This window comes from Acipenser ruthenus, chromosome 1 (assembly GCF_902713425.1).
Source record: "Acipenser ruthenus chromosome 1, fAciRut3.2 maternal haplotype, whole genome shotgun sequence".
Taxonomy (NCBI): Eukaryota; Metazoa; Chordata; class Actinopteri; order Acipenseriformes; family Acipenseridae; genus Acipenser; species Acipenser ruthenus.
The window spans coordinates 69,725,804-69,749,025 of NC_081189.1; the positions used below are offsets into that span (position 1 = coordinate 69,725,804).

General features: G+C 37.8%; 1 protein-coding gene and 1 pseudogene across 4 annotated transcripts; one reads left to right on the plus strand and one right to left on the minus strand.

Annotated features, from left to right (window-relative positions):
- On the plus strand, positions 1-19,989 carry LOC117421436 (transmembrane protein 184C-like). 4 transcript variants are annotated; one of them, XM_034035871.3, is made up of 11 exons: positions 1-82; positions 366-504; positions 2,629-2,759; positions 3,113-3,149; positions 4,915-5,120; positions 5,482-5,556; positions 13,373-13,466; positions 15,540-15,652; positions 15,878-15,977; positions 16,508-16,679; positions 17,106-19,989. In XM_034035871.3, exons 2-11 carry the CDS (start codon positions 388-390, stop codon positions 17,402-17,404), a joined length of 1,344 nt encoding a protein of 447 aa, XP_033891762.2. In that variant the 5' UTR covers positions 1-82; positions 366-387; the 3' UTR covers positions 17,405-19,989. The 4 variants fall into 4 exon arrangements, with proteins under 4 accessions (XP_033891762.2, XP_033891763.2, XP_033891760.2 ...); XM_034035872.3 differs by having other exon boundaries at positions 26-167; XM_034035873.3 differs by having other exon boundaries at positions 30-148.
- LOC131723790 (protein arginine N-methyltransferase 9-like) overlaps positions 19,484-23,222 on the minus strand; it is a 25,733-nt pseudogene continuing 21,994 nt past the window's right edge.

Below are 23,222 nucleotides of genomic sequence, written 5' to 3' on the forward strand. Positions count from 1 at the left end.
AGAAGTAGGCAGGGCTTTGAGTGTCAAGGAACAGGAAGTTCGGCTGTGTTTGACTGAGAATGACAACATGAAAACATAGCTAGTACATATGTTTTTGTTCCCTTAAGTTAAATTGTGAATACAATCTGTTTTCTTACTGAACTAAACAGTTAAGATCAAGTTTTACGGTAAAGCGTTATGATGCATAGCAGGGGTTGCATTAGTTTATGTACACAGTAATCGTCACGTTATCTACAATTTACAGTATGAATAGTCTTGTGACCTGCTGTGTATCGTATTTTGTTGATGTCACCGCTGTGACTATTTTTTTTTAGTTTCTGTAAAAATAATCGTAGTATAATATTGTTATTTGCACTTTCTTATAGACCTTGAATGTAGACGGTCAGTATGCCTTGTACTTGTGGAAACTGGAGGAGGTGGATTCGTCCCTTGGTCGTGGTTTTGTATATTTTGGGGTTGTTGGTTGTTCTTCCATTATGTGTCTGGGAGTTGCAGAAATCTGAGGTAAGTAAAATATATTGTACAGTGCTAGTATACGGTGAGTTATCAAAGGAACACTGTATTGATTCGTCTTTCTTTTCACCGAATTATAAGTGTTTACTACATACGTGTATCCAACAATACAATACAGACGCCAGCTATTTGTACACGAATTACTACTTATAGGCGTCTTTGTATAAAATCTGGATAAGCGCTGAAGTACTGCGCTTTAGTTGCCATCTTGGGGCCCAAATATTTTATAACGTCAGGTAGAAGAGATGCAAACAGATTATTTTACCAACAATAGGAAGTCATGTTGTGGGTTGCACATGTATCCTAGGTATGAGATTGAATAACATAAATTAAAGGGTAACTGTAGGGATACAATACATTGTAATAGATTTTTATTTAATCAATTTTATTAATTCTTATTATTAAGAGCACTGTCACGGGTTCCCCGTGATAGCTTTTTCTGTACAACCCTAGATCAAAAAACTTAAAACGGTTCCTCCTAACAATCGCTTCCTCTGTGGTAGGACGTCACATGGTCTGATTGTAGCTAGACCATTGAGTGAAACCAAGCTACAACAGCATTACCGGTACTTTTACTTCTTGTCTAAAACATAAGCTAAGAACCCAAATATCTTCAACAAAAGAAAAGGAAGGCAGCAATAATATTGCTGGGGTTAATAAGAGGTAAGCAAATTAAACCTTGGTTCCCTTTCAATTCGAAGATGACCACCAACGACATTATATATGGGATATGCCTGCCCATTGGGTAGGTATTGCTGAGCTCTTTATATCAGAGCTGCCGGTAGGCCCCTTCCTGGAGTGACGCACTCGGTCCCGCCCACAGAGGGATTAAAACCGTCATCCTGAGGAAGCCATTTCTCTTTTTCCTTCTCAAGACGGTACAGTAAGACCTTTGTGTTTAGATGAGCATGTTGATAGACAAGAGCTTCTCGAGTCGAGTCGATTGTACAAAGGCATACAGCCTCTATACATGAACCCCCAATATCTCTCACAAGCACCTGGGTACATATTGTTACGATATCACAACAAAAGGAATACCGTTTTTTTTGTTTTGTTTTGTTTTTTGTATTATGTACTATATATAACCTTACAGTACAATAATATGACAAATAATGGACTGAATGATAATACCCGAAAAATAATCTTAATATTTTTTTTTAATAAAGTAGTCGGCGCAAATATAGTATTAGGCAGTGGATTGCACAGATCGCCGGCTTATTTTGAAAACCCTGCATTCATTGTCACTATTTTTGCTTTGAAAATAAGTTTATTTTTTTCGGAGTCATTTCAACACTTTAGCCTCTTGAAGTGCTTAACACAAAAAACCCGCCCCTTCAACTCTCTGATTGGTTCAATGTTGTGTCAAGACGTAACACAACTGTCATGTGGTTCCAAGATTTTTTTTTTCACCCAAAAACGCTCAAGTGATCTAGTCTGCTAGAAGTGCAATCAATCCTTATTGTTAAACGCACAGTAGCACCTGCAAGACGGGCGGATCGGGTTTTTTTCAGCCGGGCGACGACAGCCACTTTGCCGGGCAGCGCGCCCGGCTGAAAAGGCCTGGGGAGAACCCTGGGTTACTTACCGTAACTGTGGTTCCCTGAAAGAGAAAAGGACCACCAACCGCGAGGTTGCATCAGTCGCCGTCACGTGTTCAATGGAAAAAGAGAAATGGCTTCCTCAGGATGATGGTACTAATCCCTCGGTGGGCGGGACTGAGTGTGTCACCCCAGGAAGGGGCCTACTGGCAGCTCTGATATAAAGAGCTCAGCAATACCTACCCAATAGGTAGGCATATCCCATACATACTGTTGATGGTGGTCGTCTTCTCTTTCAGGGAACCAGGTTTACGTTAAGTAACCTAACATTAGCACTCCTTTAACCCTGTTCCTTAAAGGCTTAATTGTTCTGCAGTACGGTCAGCCAATGCATAATGTTGAGCATTTTATAAAGATGCTTGAGTTTTGCGTAAACCTTTGGCGCCTCCATTTCTTTCTCCAGTAATAGTTTAAAAAAAAAAAAGAAAGAAACTTGTTTCTTTTTACAGGTAAATGTTTTGTTTATAAGAACGAGATTTCTGATCTGAGGTATTCTGGTTTTTTGTTTGATTCTAAGGTTGGAACACACACCAAGGCATGGTTTATTGCTGGGATCTTTGTGTTTATGACAATACCAATATCACTTTGGGGGATCCTGCAGCATCTAGTCAACTATACTCAGCCTGAACTGCAGAAACCCATAATCAGGTAAGAGAGTGAAATTCTTTTGATTTCCACAGATGCACGAGGACAGGAACCCGTAAGTCACTGACAAAATAATGCAGCAGAGTTGATAAATACAATCTGTATTTTGCCATTTCTTGTATCTAGAAGTTGTTAAATATTATTGTAAGCTCATTGTTTTGGGCTTTAAAGTCAATGGCAACAACCTTAGTTTTATCTCAAATAGATCCATTTAATCTCTGTGCATCACCAAAAGTCTGTTGTATAACAAGTACTCACATAAGTCAATCTGAAAGGGTGGCTGACAAAAGGGTTATTATCGTATTATTTATGCACACACTATTGAGTGATCGATTTTATTTTATTTTTATCAACAGGATATTATGGATGGTGCCGATATACAGTTTAGACAGTGTAAGTGGATATTGTTTTTAATTTACTCCTGTATATTAGGCCTGGTAATGTAACCTTTTTAAGGCAAGGTTGAGTCACAATGCACAGGTTTCTTGCCTCCTCAAGCCTCTGCAGTATCCACCTTACGAATTCAAACTTTCAGTGATTGTGTGGACTCCCGTGGCTGGGAGTGTAAGGATACACTGGGATACTGGTCATTGTATTTCAAGATATGTTTGCTGGACTTCATGTAGTTGTGTAGAACATACAGGTAGTGATTTAGACATGTATTGGTCATGGTTCAATATATCACATAATACATTGCCTTTTTTCTGTAATACAATGTTTACCACCCATCCCTATCCGTCATTTGTGTTGGATACTCATTAGGTAATTTCTTCCATCAGGGTTAGTTGGATAGACCACGTTCTGCCAGCCTGTAATCCTAATTGGGTCTGACAGAGTCCCAATCCCAATTCAAAACAAGGCTGATCTTTGTCTACTGCCGAAAGGAGCTAACAGCACTAATCGCTTCAGACAAATGGAAACATGGCATTATACTGTGTGCTTTAGTGTTTGTCAGACACGTTTTGTGTCTTGATTATGTGGGAATCCCATTTCACCGAGCGGCAAAGGCTTCAATATTGGAGGTATTGTATACCAAAAACATCCAGAAGGCCACCTATTTGTGAACTTGTAGCTGCTTCCTTTGCAGCAGCTGTTTCCACACACTGCACAGCAGAAGTGTAGGAATCCTACAAAGGGAAGTGGTTAATAATCATCTTTAAGTTTGAGCTAAAAACTGGGATGCATAATCTGACCTTTATTCAAATGGCGGAATATACTGTAGAAACATAGTGAAGACATATTGATTGTATTTTGGACAAGAAGTATCTCCTTTGTTTTACATAATTCTTGCATCAGTTGCTAAGTAACAGAATCCTAATCTTATCGTAGTCCTTGAAGTGAGTTCCTATTAAAGACCCATTTAATCAACCTTATCTGCACAGTATTTAAATCAAAGGCCATCAAAAGGGTTTCAAGTCATGAGACAACTATGTAACTACATACAATAATTGAATTGAAGAAGGGAAGCTTTTAAGTTGTTTTACTCCTATCTACAAAAGAGTTCGGCTCTCTTTTATTTCATTTGTGTTGCCTGATGTTAGTTGGACTTTAACGGGGTTGATCTCTCAGTGCTGTTTTGTGAGTTTATCAATAATTTAGCATTGGAGAAGTTGGCCTTTGTTTGTCAAAAGTAGTTCCTTTTTGGCCGAAAGTTTTGTGCAGACTTGAAGCTATGTTTCTCATTTCAAATCTTTTACAAGATTAGATAGCTTTCCATTTTTCCAGCCACTTTTGAAAGTGACCAATCAGATTTGGAGCAGATTTTATGTTGACAAACAATGCAATTCAGCCTCCAGATCAACTTTGAAGAAAGCACTGAATATGTACACAATTAATAGAAGCCCATATTCGCAACAATTGTACCCATTTGAAAAGTAATGGTGAAGTAAGTAAAATGTTTGGAAACCGATACAACCGCAACTGACAAGTTTAGCTGTCTTAAATACTAAAGGAAACTCAATGAGTAGCGTTTCGACTAGAAGTCTTTCTCGGTGTCTTTTAGCCAAAATATTTGTCATGGAATTTATTAACATTGAAACTAGTTTTGTGTCTTCATGAATGTCTGTCTTAGTGTTTACTAAGTTTCTTATGAATGATTAATAAAAGCTAAGGCTTGCTTAATATGACATTTTACTGTTTTGTTTTTTTGTCTCTGCAGTGGATTGCGTTGAAATATCCAAATATTGCAATCTATGTGGACACCTGCAGGGAGTGCTATGAAGCCTATGTAATTTACAACTTTATGATCTTTCTTCAAAACTACCTGAGCAACCAGTATCCCAGTCTGGTGTTAATGCTGGAAGCCAAAGAACAGCAGAGACATCTCCCCCCTCTGTGCTGCTGTCCATCATGGCCCATGGGAGAGTGAGTATAGCATATTTGTTTGTAAAGGCAGAATTTCAAACAGTACAGTATATGCAGCTTGAAAATCATGCAGTAAACTCAAATTAGTCAGATACAACATTGTTTTTTATTATTAAAAGTTGTATTCTAAAAGAGTTTTATTGATTCCTGCGAAAACATGTATGTAATATTAGCTCAATTATTTAAGAAGGCTGCCATATTTGTTATACATGTCATGCACAGATACTTCTCTACAAAGAGATTGGTGTTTAATGTTAGTCCACTCACAGGATCAAAGCACTACAGCTGGTTCTGATGTAGCACCACTAAGCTATAAGCTGTAGTTCTTATCCTAATAGTAGCTCCACTTTCTTCCCTAAAGGGTGCTGCTATTCAGATGCAAGCTTGGGGTGCTGCAGTACACAGTTGTTAGACCTTTCACCACTATTATAGCACTGTAAGTATGACCACCTCAAAGTATATTTGGGATATACAGTACCAGTAACTCCAGTTGAGTAAATGAGGAACGTTGTTGAGTTTTACGACTCTTTATTATTATTATTATTATTATTATTAGTAATAGTAGTAGAAGTAGAAGAAGAACAAGAAGTAGTCGTAGTAATAATAATAGTTTAGTTTTTACAATGAGTTCATGTTTATAGGAGACTGAATTAAACATGAATGTATTAGTTTTCACTTCAGCTTTAAGTACTTAACTATAGAATAGTGGCTCTAGTGCTCGTGGTGAAAACAGTTCTTTAGTGACAACAAAAGTTCAGTGTTGTTGATCAGAGTTTAGTGCTGGCCTTTGGCGACAGCTCCAGATCGTGTTAGCCATCCAAATAATTACAAACAGTATTATTAATGACAAACAAAAACAAACAAAACACTCACGTTTCACAGCACAGGTTCTCCTTCTGGTCATTTAACGTAACCTTTCACAAAGGAACAGATCACATCACTACGTCCCTTTTTTATAATGTCACCCATGACCCCTTGGTCAACGAGCGCATTCGCTCCTCCAATCCGCGGATGCCGCACCGTTTCCCGTCCGGGTCACTGGTTTTGTATACCGTAGCTCTACCCTTTTTCTAGATGGCCGACTTCCACCTAACCCTGGGAATAAACTGTCGTGCCATTTAGTCCAGAGTATTATGTTCCCTTTACACAGCGCACTCGCAGGTTGAGAGGGAGATCTAACACCAAGAATCATTCGATCTCTGTCACATGGCCGCACCGCTAATTTTTCCTAAAAATAAAAGTATATCTGTGGCAAAGTGGTTGATTGTGTACAGGTGCAGGAGTGATGCAGTGCGTTACTAACAGACAGAGAGTTGTAATCCAGTTGGAAAGGGTTTTTAATTATAATCCTGGTCTGGTGACCAAACAATAACTCCAGGCAATACACAGCAATGTGTAATGCACTGGAATAAATAAACGGGTTGCAGTCCCAAATAATAAACACACGTATCTTTCCCACAATATACAAACACGGTCACCAGTCCTGAGTGCGTGCTGTAGTGCTCGTGGTGGGTGATGCAAGTTTATGCGTGACAAAAGTGAAGTGCTGTTCTGGGTTTTGTGCTGGCCTTTGGCGACAGCTCCAGAACATGTTAGCCATCTACTAATAACAAACAAGAACAATTAGAGAATAACAATAACAAACAAAACACTCACGATAGGTTTTATCACTGGGTCTCTCACTGGTCCTTTCAGGTTCAAATCACAAACCAAAGAGAAGGAACAGATTGCGTCTCTCCGTCCCCTTTTATGCCGTCACACATGACCCCTTGGTAAACGAGTGCAGCCGACCCTCCACTCTGCGACTGCCACATTGTTTCCCTTCCGGGTCGATGAGTTAATGCACCGGAGTTCCGCTTCCTTTCTAGTTTGCCGACTTCCCTTGAACCCTAGGAAGGAACTGTCAGGCCAGCCTGTCCAAGGTACTCTGTTCTCACTGCTTAGCGCCCTCACAGGTCGGGAGGGAGACTTACTACCAAGAATCATTGTATTTCTGTCACAATATCATATGAAAATAAAGAAAATATAGACACATGCACATAATTTTTTTTTTCATTTATTTCTATAATAAAGCCAGTGTGTTTCTCTCATTTAAAAAATACAGCAGCCCCTCAGCTCTGTAGTGGATCTTAAAGGGTACATAAGGACCTTTTTATTTTATTGTGTTACATGTACCCATGTGATGCTACAACTGTTTACGTAAGGTGTGTACATTGCTTAAATTATTATTATTATTTTTTTTACATTTTTATCACTTTAACACTACAACCGCAGAGATTTCAGACTACATACAACCGCCGCCCCTGCAAAATGTGCGGCTCCATTTTAAAACGGCTTCGATATGAAAATGAAAAACAAACAATCGGATACAATATTTAATACTTAATATTTTTATTTATGAACATACATAACATTTTCAGAGCAGAAACACTTTTTCAAAAAGAGCACATAAACATAAACATGAAAAAATGTAATAAAATAAACTTTGCGCAATAAACTACTGTGTAAACAGATGTAGAAAGCTGTATGCACATATAAAATTATAAAACATAAATAACTAGTTATAAAAATAGCATAAAACAAAAATATAACATAGCTTATGCAATGTGAAAGCGCTTTGAGTGAAACCGAGTTCAAAGGCTCTGTCTGTTCAGAGTTTTATTACAGCTTTCTAAGTACAATCTATGCAGAAAACATGCTTTTCAACTGTACCAGTGCATTTGCCACAGACTGCCTTTTCACAATGGGCGCAGACATCAAAAGTTCTGTTTTTATTGCATTTAGCAACCTGGCATTGTCTTTTATTCCGTGTGCCAGTGGGCGCAGCACTGGCTGAAGGTTGAGGGGCATTTGCCAGATGGCTTTTGTGTCTCTTACCAAAATGTTTCTGCCGTAGCTCCAGGGCTAGCTGCAGAATGAAGTCCCTCAGAGTGATTGTTTTGCCGGTGCACTCCTTGTACAAAACCAAAGCGTTGATGGCTGCCAGGTCCAAAACATTATAAGAAACAGCCACAGGCCACCTGCGAGTACCACCTTTGACAGAATACAGCCATGCCATTTGATCCAGTATATCCCCACCATACTTTGTCGCGTTGTAAAATGCAGTAGTCTCTGGCTTTCGTTTAGCATCAGTCCCGATGGTCACTGATTTGTGCAGAGAGCTTAGAGTAGGCACATTTTTTAATTTTTTTACACCTGTACACACTCAGGGTGGCACAGTCATTCTGCCTGAGGAGTGAAGTGGAGTGCAGGGGGGCTCATACGGCTTGAGCTGTTGGTCATGGCTTGAGCTTGCCTTGTTCACAGTCCCTACCAAGGTGTTTTTGGTTTTTTTTTTTTTTTTTTCTTCAACTCCCTGGCCAAATGGAGTAAAAAAAATGGTCAGGGGTGACATGTCGTCCTTTGCCCAAGTACGGCTCCATCAGCCTCAGCACAACACTGTCTCCCAGTCTCTCACCAGCAGGGCGCATTTTGTCCTTTCCCAGGTAGGGGAAGCCATTTACAAGGTATTTGGAATCCACGTCCGCTGCAAGCCAGAATTTGATGCCAAACTTGTCTGGTTTGTTGTCTGGTGTTCTTTGTCCAGCAACAGCGTGCCTTTGTGGGGAACAGCTGCTCACCCACGGTGATGCTAGGTCCAGGCTTATAGCAGGCAATGCTATTTGTGATAAAGCTGTCCCAAACCTCTGATGCCATGGCAAATTTGTTTGTAATAAGTCGGGCTGCTCTTGTTGTTCTCAAATCAAAAACCGAAAGCGATTCCGTGACATTGTTTCCTTGAAGAAGGGGAGACCCCACTCTTGTGACCAGTAGCATTCCACATAAATCCTTTTGCCCGCATATGTGCCACGCACATACAGGATTAAAATGAAAGCTTGTAATTCCTCCAAAAACAGTTCCCAGGGGTCAACATTCAGTACCCGCTGTGCCTCTGCCACGGTACAGCGCTGAATGTGAAGCAGCAGTTGCATAAAGATCAACAACAGAAATGCACTGAGTGGGGTATCTATGTTTCGTTTTGCGTGCGACATTGGGCCTGAAGCTTAAGACAAAACATTTTCTGATGTGCGTTTTCTCAAGCCTCATCACCGGGATTTATAATTTTCCAAACTGTCCTGTCTTTGCCCATCTCCTGAATTACGCTTGGAGAAGCTGATGCAGCAGGTGTAGTTGTCCTTGGTGCTGGTGGTGCTGAAGCGGCAGATGCAGGAGGAGCCGCAGGGACAGCAGCTGTTTCTCCAGTACTGGATCTGGATCTGCCACGGCCACAACCTCTCCCTCTCCCTCTGGTCGGTTCTTGTTGTGTTTTCACCTGCAGGTAAATCCATCTCGGTGTCCTCACTTTCACTGGCGGAACTGCTGGTTTTCGACAGCCCAGGATGCATCGCTGTCGTTATCACTCACCTCGCCATCAGAATCTCCTTCAGCCAAATCTTGTAACAGTTCAAGCACTTCTTCTGTATTCAGTACTCGTCTTTGTGCCATCTTCTCAGTCAGTATACAGATAGTAATGAATTGGAGTGCCCACAGCAGAGTCTAATAAACGCTAACACCAGCCAGCCTGTCGCCAGCCCTACACCTCATACAAAAGAATTAGCATACATGATCAAGAGGTGACTGATCAAGGCATTGATCACCTGGGTTTGTCATGTTCTCAAGATTGAATTACAAAGGACAGTGCTGAGCTGATTCAGAGGACAGGCAGACGAGAAAAAAGTATCGTAGCTATATCACACTGTACTGTGATTCAATGTGTATATTGTGACAACTGCTAATAAAATAAATAATAACAATATATGATGTGTAGAATGACTTTCATTTGTGTTTCAGTACTTGACAGGAGTATATAATACGTTCTTTCACAATGACTTTGATTTTATTACAAAGCCCAGACTAAATTGTCAGCTATATTTTACTGATTTCAGAATGTCGCATAAACTGCGGGTCTGGCGGTTGAAGAAGCAAGTGCTTGTAATTTATTCATTTTTACGATTCTGCAGCTGAAACACCGTCTGGGTATTTAATTCAAATATTTAGTAACACTTAAGAACGAACATGCACGAGATATTCACATACGCGGAGATATTTAAATTTGAATTGCAAAAGCCGTTTAAAAAGCAGCTATGGTGGTGCTAATGTTAAACTTTTAAATTGCATTCCCTGCCTCAAGATGGCTCAAGATGTACCTGCATGGACCTCTCAGAACTACATTTCCCATCATCCTCCAGCTTACTGGTAAATCCATCTCAGTTACATATGTTGAGCAGGAGGATGATGGGAAATGTAGTTCCGATAGGTCCATGCCAGTACATGGCAAGCCATCTTGAGGCAGGGAAGACAGTTTAAAAAAAGTGGTCAAAATTAAAATTAAAAAAAAAAAAAATTAAAACAATATACACACCTTATGTAAACAGTTGTAGCAACACATGGGAACATGTAACACAATAAAATAAAAAGTTCCTTATGTACCCTTTAATTCCCATGGCCTTCTAATAATAAACTGGAGACAAAAATCAGTTGTTTTGCTAGATTTTTATTAATATTATTGCTCTGACAACATCAAACTTAATGGGTTAATCAATCATATACATTGATATAAATTAATACAATACCTAAGCTAAAGTACATTAACATACTGAAGTGAAATAAATACAAAAACTTTCACTTTCCTGTTCCAATCACATGCTGTACAATTCACAGCTAAATTTAACACAAGTATAATGATTTTCAATGCTGTGATATCATAAAACTGTAATATTAGGTTGTGAAGGCCTTACTTTGCCCCACTGAATTAACTGCAATGCAAAGGATGTCACATAGTAGTTAAAGTTATTCATTTATTCTTGTGTGTATTTCAGGCAGAAACAGTACAAAAGTAGACATCATAAAGTGCTACCCCGTTATAACGCAGTTGTCGGGGTCCATAATTGGAGACTATGTTATTTATGTTTCGCCTTATAATGAATATTGGCATTTTTGTTCCTGAAATGATTTACAACGGCCAAATTAATATTGCAGTGTACCGTGGAAAATGAAGGAAGTAGACACACACAATTTGCAGGTACTTGAAGCCGTGGTTTATTGGCACGATTATTCCTGGCCCCTGTCAGCCTGGGCCACACCAAAAACAACAAACTGTCTTGCACATTCACACAACAGCTTGGCTGTCAGCTCTGTCCCCGTTGATGTGGGCTTTCATGTCCCTGCCTACCCGAACGTCAATCATTCCTGGCTGTCGCAAGCTTACCGCTTCCCTGCTTACACACACACACCAGGTCCGTAGGCCAGTCATGTAACAGTATAAATCCTGGGTTGTTACAATACATACAGTATAATAGAAACTGCTATTCCACCAGTTTAAAGTTTATACCACTCTTATTTAAATTGTATATTTTTTATAATAAATGTTGTAAACTGTATATAAATAACACAGAATCCAAGGACGTTTCTACGGACTTGTATTGTTTGGTACTTGTTTTGTAACGTTAACGGGCAGTTTGTTTTTACTTTTAGAAAAAAAAAAATACAGTGTAAGCACGGGAGCTTTATAAGTACTATTTGTCCTAGTTTCAACTTAAATGGGTTTAAATATGGTAATGTAAAACAACAATAAAACCAAACGTTTGTGAGTCAGATTGTATTATGGATGAACCATTATATTTTATGCACAATAAACAAACTGGCAACATACACAAGTGAAAACTTTCAAATTTAACTAATAAACTCTTCAAAAAATAAATATGGAAAAGGGGGCCTTGTACAAAGAAAAAAAACTCACTGTTTTGGTTTTTGTATTAGGCTGTGTTCACACTGGGTCCGTTTAGAGGGTTTGGCCTGCCCTCAATATGGTTCTGTATGAAGTGTGAACAACAAAGTCCGCTTGGGAAACTAACCTTAGAGGTGGTCTCGTCCCTTTGACAAATGAGTCTGGAGTCTGGTTCGCTTGCTAAACCTCAGTGTGAACAACTGCTGGACTCGGTCCTTTAGCACATAGGAAACGAACTATAAGATAACCTGACTGGGCAGTAAACATTTTGCGCATAGTTTAGTTCATATTCTGAGGAAACAAGTACAGCAAAAAGCTAAATGTCTCGGGAAACTACATTAGGGTTACCAGACAATACGGGAAAACTGGTATTGTCCCAGTTTTCCGCCTTAACAATTATTATTTTTTATTTTAATTTAAGTACAAAACTGTATCAGTGTGCTCAGCTAGTTCATACCAGAATAATTTATTAGGTTGTGTTAGCGCCATTGAAAAATTAAATTAACAATCTTATGGATTTGTTTAGTCCTTTTGGAAAAGCAAACTGCATTGTGAACACAAACAAATTCAGTCCTGGAAAAAACAGAAAAGGACAAAAAAGATAAAAAATTAGCTTGCATCCAAATGAAATCGGCCCCTTTGCTCGCAGATAGGTGTGAATAGCAAGCAAATTGATACATGGTTTCAAACGAAACGAACCAGACTGAGTCAGTTTGAAACAGACCCAATGTGAATGCAGCCTTACTCTGTTCATAACAGAAAATAGGATCACAACAAAACAAAACACTGATCACTCACTATACTTAACATTTACCTTGTAAATTGAGCCAGTGTTTGGAAAGAGTGGAGAGTTTTTATGTTAATCCCACACATCATTTGCCATTTTAGAAAGTATTGCACGAATTCTGGCAAGGCGGTAAATCGGTACAAGTTAAAACACGTCGTGATATGTATTTCTAATATCTATCAACTATGTAATTTATGGTGGACACAGACGTGAGTTTTTGCCTTGAAATTCATGTGCAGCAATGTTCGTTCAAATATTCAGGTAGTTTCTCCACACTAAAGAAAATACTACTCCGTACCACTGTTTTCACATCACACTACTAAAGATTTCTCTCGTTGATCAACCAATGAACACTGACACAAAGTGAAATAGAAGGAGATTTGTGACGCATGCCAAAATTAAATCTGATCAGAATGAAAGCTTGGCCAAGCAACATGCAGTGATTAAATTGAGATTAATGCTGGCTAATAGCAGCTAACAGAAACAGACGCAGTATGAAGAATCAGAATACAAGATGCATAAACTACACTGAATGACAGCTGGAGAACAGCGCCGATTAAGATAAAGGTTGATTAACAGAGGAGTTGCTGGGGGCTACTAGAGCTGCACAAAATCCTGCTGGTGGCCGCATGCCACGTATCAATATTGTTCACACAGCAAGAAAATGACCCATATGTATTCATGTTTGTTTTATTAAAGAATTTGTGAGCTATGTGGAGTGTATGATGAAGGAAACTTCAGCTCCAAAAATGCTTGGACCTACCTGGTGATTTTCAACAATTTATCACAACTGGTATGTTTATTTTCTAATAGATAGTGCACCTTTTTTTCTCTATCACAAAAGCTCAAACTTTTCTTTTCTTGTTGTTCCCATTAATTCATAAATAGCCTATAACTGAACTGCAATGTGAACATTTGTATCCATGAATTGTACTATTTTATAATAAGGGCTTCTGATTTTCTGTTTTAACTGATTAAAAAAATGATAAAACACCCCCGATACAATTTTTTACAATTTTTTTTTTTTAACATGTATATAGTCAATAAACACCAGAAAAACACTGGAAATGGTTACTCAATTCACTTTGACTTCAACCCTTTCCCATTTAAAACAAAAAAAACTACTACAAAACAAACTACCTTTACCAGTGCAGTTGGGCAATGTCCCTCCTTCCTGACTTGTCTCTATCAGTGATTTGTTCTGAATAATTTAAACCCACCCCAGCTACTGAGTGGCAGCAAATGCCTACATATCTATTGGAGAGTGCTTGTGAGATTTAAAACGAGATGACAATTAGAAGGCTTGTTTGCAGGATTTAAAGCTATAATACAGTTAGATAGAATTAAACAGAATTGTAAATTGTTGCAAAATGTACAAAAATGCCTACACACAAAAAACCCAGAAGAATGTGCCCGTGACCATAAGGATTTTGTTGTAGAAGACAGCAAAGGAACGAAAGTACAACTTAAGTGTGCAAGTACTGTCGAGTTACTGTACATATTGGGACCGAAAAAAACCGCCCAAGCATTTTGGAAAGTAACCGAAGACAATAATAATACAGTATATAAAAAGCCCTGGGGAAAAAAAAAAAAAAAAAAAACTATTTACATAAAACTAGAAAATAGCTAGAAAACAAGCACCAAAAAATGAAATTAATAAAAACAGAAAAAACAGAAGCCCTACTTTATAATCCAATACCAATACATCTCTTAATAACAGATGTTTGAAATAGTTTGTGGATACCAGGTGCCTTTTGTTTAGATTTGATTATCAATCCTTTCATTTCATTCTGCATAATACTTTAACTGTACCAGGTTCTTTTAAGAAATAGATTAACTGCTAATGCTAAACTGTAGACTTTATACTCCCACACACTATGGTGCCTCATTCTTTTAAAATGTTTACAGAATACCGGTAGATTAAAATGCTGCCCATGAATTGCACCGGAAAGCCACACACATACTTTTATAGTATAATACACTGGTCAAATCATGTCACCAAGTATGGTCCAGAAATCTTTTCCATCTCAGTTATTATTTTTTTTTTTTTTTTGCAATGTGTTTCTAATGCCTGTTGATACTGATTCCAGAATATAAATGGACAACTACCAGTACTGGTTTTAAGTGATCTTAAGTGAACACATTTATTTTCTCATAAAGCAGTATTTTGTTTATAGAAGCTGCTACAAAATTAAACATTACTAAGTGACTGCATCTTAAGGTTTACTTGGGTATTTTATAAAGAGTTTAGCATATGTTGGATTAAAAGGTCAGTTATGTAACTTTCAGTCCTTCAGTTAGGCTTTCATAATTTAAGCAGGGCTTCAAAACTGATTTAGGAATATGTAACTCCATTCAGAATTAACTTATTTGCTGACAGGAATTCACCTTTTTATTGTAGCCAACCACACATTTTAATATTGCTCAGCATAAGAGACACGGGGCTCTCGAACCCAAATCCAAATTGGCATGATCCTTTTCAAAAAAGCCCCCTATGAATTTACAAAACAACTCTGAGATTTGATTTAGAAGCTTACAAGTAGCATTAAGTTGTTCCTTATAGTAATTGGGTTTCCATTCCTATTTAGGAAAAAAAAAAAAATTTAAAAAGCTCATTGTGTCTCCATGGCTCTTTATTAATCTGTGCAGTTTTATTACTGGGTTATAGTTCACCATCTTATTGGATTTCAATATAGTTAAATGAGCATACAGTAACAACACTTTTGCATTCTGGTATTGCAGGCAGGCCTAAATCTGATTAACTCCTATTGAAAGGTTTATGCTTTGTAACCCACTTAAAGAAAACATTTAATGAGCATTTTAAGTCAATGTTGTGTAACTGTAATGCTGTTTCTTTCCTTTCCAGTTTGCCATGTACTGCCTTGTGCTCTTTTATAAGGTGCTGAGGGAGGAGTTGAACCCTATCCACCCAGTTGGGAAATTCCTCTGTGTGAAACTGGTTGTATTTGTGTCCTTCTGGTAATTACTAAAATATTAAATTTCCCCAACCCCTTTTGCATGCGAAACAAAACATAAAAAATGTGCATTTTATTTCCCTGGTTTTATTTAAAGTAGAATGTATAGGTGTACTACCAAGTATATACCGGTATGTATTTTTGTTTTAAAGTGCATACTTGCTAAGACTGCATGGCTTGCTGTTGTGCAAACAAAATGGAAAATGAAGAGATGATATTCCTATTTCAGGCAAGCTGTTTTTATTGCGTTCCTGGTTAAAGTTGGGATTATTTCTGATTCCCACACCTGGGACTGGGACAGTGTGGAAGCTGTTGCAACAGGTTTACAGGTACGGTTGAGTGTCACATTAATTCCTTTCACTAGAATTCATAGAACTGATGTAAAACCTTTATTTTAAGGATTATACTATTTTTTGTGTGTATATGCACCTTTTAAAATTATTTTCTTATGGACTTTCTTTAGTGTGTACTGTATTCCAAAAACCAGAAAATGTATTGTTTTCATGTTTGGAAGTGTGTTAGTTTCTGTGAAAGCTTCTGAGGCTTATTACTTCTGAAAGCCTTGGTGGATTGAACTGTAAATTTACAACTTCTGAATCGTAGGGTAATGAAACGAGCACAAATACAACCTTTATAACAAACCGTTCCCCCAAAACACCTCAATAACTCACCACTAAATAGAGCTATGAGCATAATCAATTTAGAGCACGCATCATTGGCCTTTTTAGTTTATATAACCAGACATTTTAGTGTCATGCTGTAGTAATTCTAAATAAACATCCATGAAGGTAGGCTTAGGGATCACTCCATAGTCACTATTCAGTCTGATGTTGCCAATTTTTTTTTTTTTTTCCTGTAGGACTTTGTCATCTGTGTGGAGATGTTTCTTGCTGCGATAGCTCACCACTACAGCTTCACATACAAACCTTATGTACAAGAAGCTGAGGAGGGCTCATGTTTCGACTCTTTTCTTGCCATGTGGGATGTTTCTGACATTAGAGCTGATATATCGGAACAAGTGCGCAATGTTGGTAAGTGGAAGACTTCTAAGCACAAGCACACTTTCGTCACCTTGCTGATATTACATTAGTAGATGTAGTACATTTTTACAAATGTGAAATCTAAAATGCATATTAAAAATGTTTAGATATCTTTTTATTTTCATCTTTGACATCAGTGATTGGACAAGCTGTTTAACGTTGTAGGTACTGCATATATAGAAATGCAGCATAACAGCAAATCACCAGACTAACAAGTGGTGCAAGCAGTCTGGTTAGCCAATTTTATGGACAATTTCTGGCCCACGTCCTGCATTGCTAGACCAAAAACTACTACAAGCGGCTAGCTTACCAATATAGAACAACCCAAGATCCATGAATAAATTCACTAAAGTATATATTTAAATAAAGGATGCAATCTAAATGGCAAGTAAATTAGTCCCTTTTTAAATTTTTTAGGGAGAACAGTATTAGGCCGCCCTCGAAAAATGTATTTTGCAGAAGAACAGGAGCACAACGAGCACACCAGCCTTCTGTCCGGTGGAGCCCAGGAGCCTGCCACAGATGTCTCTTCTATGCCACCTTCTCCCACGGGCCGCTACCAAGGACTTGGGCAGACCACCATGACTCCCCACTCTTTATCAGCGCCTGCAGGGCTCTTCAGCTCTGCCAATGACACACAGTATGAAGATTTCCCAAATGCACTGCCTCAGGATACTAAGGAACTTCCGGATCAGGATAGTCACACAGAGTCCTGATCACTTACGCAGCAGATGCCCTTGCTCTATTTTGATGCCTAAAAACCATTAATACTAATAAGGTATGCTCTATTGCTATGTCTGTATTTAATAAATACATGATTTTTCTTTTCTGGGTTTTAGGGTTTTCGTAACACAATGTTACAGCGTAGGGTTTGTCAAAATGGTGGTATTTTGTTCCTGAAGGACCTTTAAGCTTTTGGTGGCATGATGTTTGTTTTGCTCTGGAATATTGACAGACAACCTGTGCTTTGTGAATGTTATGATTGTGTAGCACACAATCGTGTCATGCCATACATGGCCATGGTCTGAAATGCCTAATGATCGTATGCTTTATTAGATACATTGCTTTAACAGCCTACTAATCTGGGCCTTCCTTTATATTCAGTTCTTAGCGTGCTTAGCAAAAAATATTGAACCTTCAAGCAGAAGCTTCTTACTGTCAGCCTTTATTAAAATAATGGTTTTTTTTTTTAATTCTCAAGGATCCTATGTTTATTGGAGAAGGCAAGAATCACCAAATAGCACATATCACAACTTGCAAATATGTGTTGACAGTTGCCAGCTTATAAGCAAGTCTCTTTTTTTTTTTTAAATAACGAAATGTTGAAATATACTTTATAGAAACACTTAAAATTATTTGGTAAATGGGCCTCACATAATGAGCATTATAATCGGGGGAGGGGGTAGGGGGGCTTCGCGGGACACAAAACAACACACATCTGACTAAACTACAAAATAAAATAACTCCCTCTCTATAATGCACATATAGTGAAGCAAAAATGTAACTTTACGTGAATTAACCACGCATAATGCACCATGTAATCAACACTATATTTTATACAAAATAAAAAAAAAAGGTAACATTCCCACTCGTGGATATAGTAATGTTAAATATTATTAGTTTCACTCAAGACAGACGGCTACAGTTGGGACTGATTTAAAACAAAATAATATGTATAAAATACATTAACAAAGCAGGTTACTCTTGATCGCTGCATCATTATCCTGTATTTGTTCATAGATGCATATTCTCAGTAACTTTTAGAAGCAACAACACAGATTACGCTCTTGACAGTAAGTTAATATATACAAGACACGTTTTTAATTTCATGGAATATTCGATTTCATTCATATATTATTGATTTGTTATCGTGGGGTCCCAATCAATAAATAATCTGATTATTATCATTATCATTACAAGCCTAATATGTTTGAGAGAGCAAGGGGATGCTAAAGGAAGGCAGGGTTTTTTAGGAGTTGTACACCACAGACAGTCAAAGCAGATGTTCCAATTGAGCTCCAATCTATTGTTGGTGCTGTGGGAAGATATGACACTGCACCTTACAGTTTCAGTATGTGGAATTGCTTGAAACAAAATTTCCATCATTTGCTCCACCAATCAGAGGCAAAGGAGTTAATCATAAGCTAGATTCCAATACCCTCAAGAAAGTGTGGAATGTCAATACCAAGCTTTATCACCACCAGAGTGGCAGTACTGGTTAAAAAATACATGACCTACTAATGTATAGGTGTTTGCCAAAGGATAACCTACTATATGGTGCATTACTTCTGACTATTCTACCTTGATAGCACATCAGTCCAGAATCATTACAGTATAACACTAACTATTGTTAATACATGGTTAAAAGGAAGTTTTGTTTCTGAATGGAAAACAGCAATGCCAAAAAATACATAGTGGGTCCCATAGTGCTAGATATGGAATTCAAGGTGTAGCCAAGTGAGACTGAAATAGTTATGTTCCTGCATAGACCAACTCATTTTGATGAGGTAAGGCATTAACACTTTGTTCCTCCAACCCTTTCAGTCGTACTGCATGTTTGTTTTACAGATGTATGAGTCAACTATGCATTTTTTGTGTTCATTTTATTACAAGGCTACTGGCATTATAAAATACAGGGACTAATAATTTGACCCTTTGTACAAAAATACAATAAATAATTATCATGACTGACCCCTCCTAATTTACATTGTAGTCATAAGTCTTCTTTAACCTTTTATTAAGCAAATATTTCCTTATTCCAGCATGGGTATGGGTTCTTTTTTAAAAACCTTAATTCAGTACTAGTAAAAAGACGCATTAAAAAAAAAACATACTTTACAAAAATTATCAAGAAATATACAAAGACAACCATGTAACAATTTGTCAATTTTTTGGCAAATTAGGTTTGTAAATATTGTGATGTCAGGCGCAACGGGCTGAAATATATAAAGTAAGTTGTCAATGAGAATACAAAGTACTTCTTTGTTTTTGTTTACAAAATATATTCCCAAAGTGTATATGCTAAATCAGGAATCAAGCTAATTCTGGTTAAATGCTTAACTGTTTTTAATTGTATTTGAGGTGCTTTGGCAGTACTAGTGGAGCTGCTGTCATTCCTGGCATAACACCACCATGTATTGTACTGCGGTAAGAAAAAATCCATGATGTCGCATATTTTGTCTTTCAATGTAGAGTAATGTGGTTGGAAAACTAAGGTATGTTGTAAATCTGGATAATCTAAAGGCCTTGGGTGTACATATTCTTTAAACAATTTTATTTAATAAACTAATTATACCACTCAGTTTGAAGCATTAAGTGTTTATTGTCCTACAAATGCTCTTCACGTTTTAGTGCCCTGTGATCAGGTTTTTGAATTCCAGTAACTCCAAAAATGCTTAATTATCAGTGTTACTGAAAATTAAACAAGAACCTAAAATCACACTTTGTTTCTTCTACCACAAATTAAATGTACAGAGCTGATGTTCACTATGATGTTATAGAGGTAAAACACCTGTTACTTTTATAAAATTATAACCAAACTACTAAGTTGTATATTTCTTCTTAAGCACTCTCAGTGTGTTTTGTTTTTCATTTTGTAACACTAACCAGATTTTTTTCTCCTTTTAAAAGTTAAAAGAACGGAGGAAACGCTTTGAAAATGCCACATATTGCTATTATTATTTGTTTATTTAGCAGATGCCTTTATCCAAGGCAACTTACAGAGGCGGTGTGTGAACTGTGTATCAGTTGCAGAGGCACTTACAACGTCTCACCCGAAAGGGGGAGCACAAGGAGGTTAAGTGACTTGCTCAAGGTCACACAGTGAGTGAGCCAGGATTTGAACCGGGGGTCTCCTGGTTACAAGCCCTTTTCTTTAGCCACCGGACCACACAGCCTTGTTCCATATAAATTATTTTAAAGATTAGTTAATTTGCTTGGATTCATGTTATCTTTTTAAATATATATGTTTTTATCATATACCAACTAGTTGGTTTGAATAAAAAAAATCACTTAGTTCTTTAATAGTAACTATGTAAAATATCAATTTATTTAGTTCTTTGCAGATTTTCAATAACAAACTTAACCTTGCATTTTTAGCTTGCGTGCCCAGCTTGAACGAAGGTCATTTATTTTGTGTGAACCTTTTTATTTGGCCCTTTTTCCTTTGTCAATTTGTAAAATAAAAGTGCAATGTAGAGCTTAAACTACATTTATGTGCCTGAGTCTGCCTTCTGCCGGTGATGAGCCTTGCTAGTGACGCTACCCGGTCACAATAGTGTAGGAAGGTGCCATTACTTACTGTGAACTGGTTAATGAAAGGGGCAATATTTAATCCTAGAGTAGGTTCTGTGCCCTGGACAGCACTCTGCTGGAGCAAGGTCTCCGACTCCACCAGCATCCCGTATATCACTATTGCCCAGGGTAAATCCTGCCGCCAGGTTCAAGCAGGCACCTACAACAATTGGACACAAACCTAAACATTCTTTTAAATGGACACATCTACAAGCAAATATATTAAAGCCAAGAATATCAGATCAAATACACAGATTAAAGCATATCTTAAAACATTTGTTTGATCCGGTCTTTAGAAGATAACTGTCTAGTGCCTTCCAATCCGGACCCGTTACTACAGGACCCGGCCGAACCCGCAACAGCACAGTCTTCTTATCTGCGACCCGACCCGCTTTAATAAGACCTGCAACCTGACCCAAACCTGCAAATGTTTGTCCTTTACCTACTGCCTGCATCGACTGTCTCTCTCACGCTCTCACATTCAAACATAGGTATCTCTACCATTCTCCACAGTTTATACAATAAGTTATACAGTATGGTAGCTTTCTCTAGTGGTGTGGATATATTTTAACATTGTAACATATTAACTATCTCTACTTACTTTACTATAAAATACCTGTCTATTCCTTTCGTGCCACCAGTTGAAAGGAGCTACACCTGTGCTTTCACAGAGATGATGTACCAGTTTTGTGGCTGTTTTTCACAAAAACATAATGACAGTTTTTACAAGCAACGAATCCAGTCATACGTTAATTATTTTCATTCACTATGATACCAAAATAATTACACACTTCTGATAGACATTTGTTTATTTTAAAAATCCTAAAGTAGCCACACATTGTTTAAAAATGAACTATATAATGAGGCAATCATTCTGTTCACATGCAAGTAATTAGACTTCAAACGGGTAAACAAGGTTCCCATCAATGGAGGGCATGAATTAAACAAAGTGCCAGTGCAAAAACATCGCTACCCAGCAAATAAAAGGAAGTACACATTTTCATGAAATAGTGAAACAAAATAGTACTAATAAAAAACATAATACTGCGGTCTATATGCACACACACACACAATGTCCGTGCAGGGGAGGGATCACAGAGATAGAGACAGAGAGAGAGAAACCAGTATCACAGTATAGCATATTCTGTTTCACTTCCTAAATTCCTGTTGGCTACCGCCAGGCTAAAAACGTTCACGTTCATTATTCAACACTGGCATATCAGCCCAATACTTAATCGGGATGCTCCATTTACTGGTCCGTTTCACTCTCTCTTACTCGTCGTTCCAAGCTCCAAATGCTGCGCTCCCACTCCTGCTCAGACAAACACAAACCCCATATATATAGTCGCAGGGCAGATCCCTGCCTGTAAATAATGTGGTGTTTATGTGTGTTTTGGTGGTGGTTGGCAGGGATGGGTTTAATCCCTAGCCCTGCCAAATACATGTGAGAATGGGTTGTTCAAAAAAAAGATAATTGGTGAGCTGATAGTGTGTGTTCAGCCAAGAAGTACTGTGTGTCCAAGAAAAATGTATTGTGTGTTTATACCTTAAGTAAATGTGTGTGACCCGTAAACAGCTTGGCTGTCTGATGTGGTTCAAACTAGAGTGTTTTTGTTGGGGAAATGACTTAACCATCCCAGCCCCTTAGTTAAAGTCCATGTCACATATTACAATCTGATTTATATTTTATTAAACTACACATTCCTCGTGCCAGCGTGGTTATTTTCTCCTGCTGGAGGTTCAAAACAGTTCGGAATCGGGCCTCAAACCACGTATTCTTCCTCCCCACAATTTCTTTCATTACACACCACACTCCCGATGTCCTTATTGTAATACAGACCACTCAAAACGCCGCAGAAATTCATAATGATCGCTTTCACAGTCTGAAGCCATGTATATCTCTCATCTGTTCCTGGTATGTGTTCCCCTATTGACGTCACGCCAGCTTCTTGCATCATCGGTGCGTTTTCGGTATTTTCCGGAATTAATGATTAATGAATTAATGATAGTTTTATGTCTCTCAGTGCTCTAAAATTGATCATGTAGATTTAATATCTTGCTCTTTGTGAAAGTAAACCAAGTACGACCCCAAAACCAAAAAATGATTTCTATGTGAGATATGGACTTTAAGAAAAGCTGTGTTTATTCTAGGTCTCCAAGTGCAGATAGGCTTTTGTTTTTGTTTTGTTTCTTTTATTTGCGTATATAATAAAAAGTTCTATAAAAAAAAAAAAAAATACT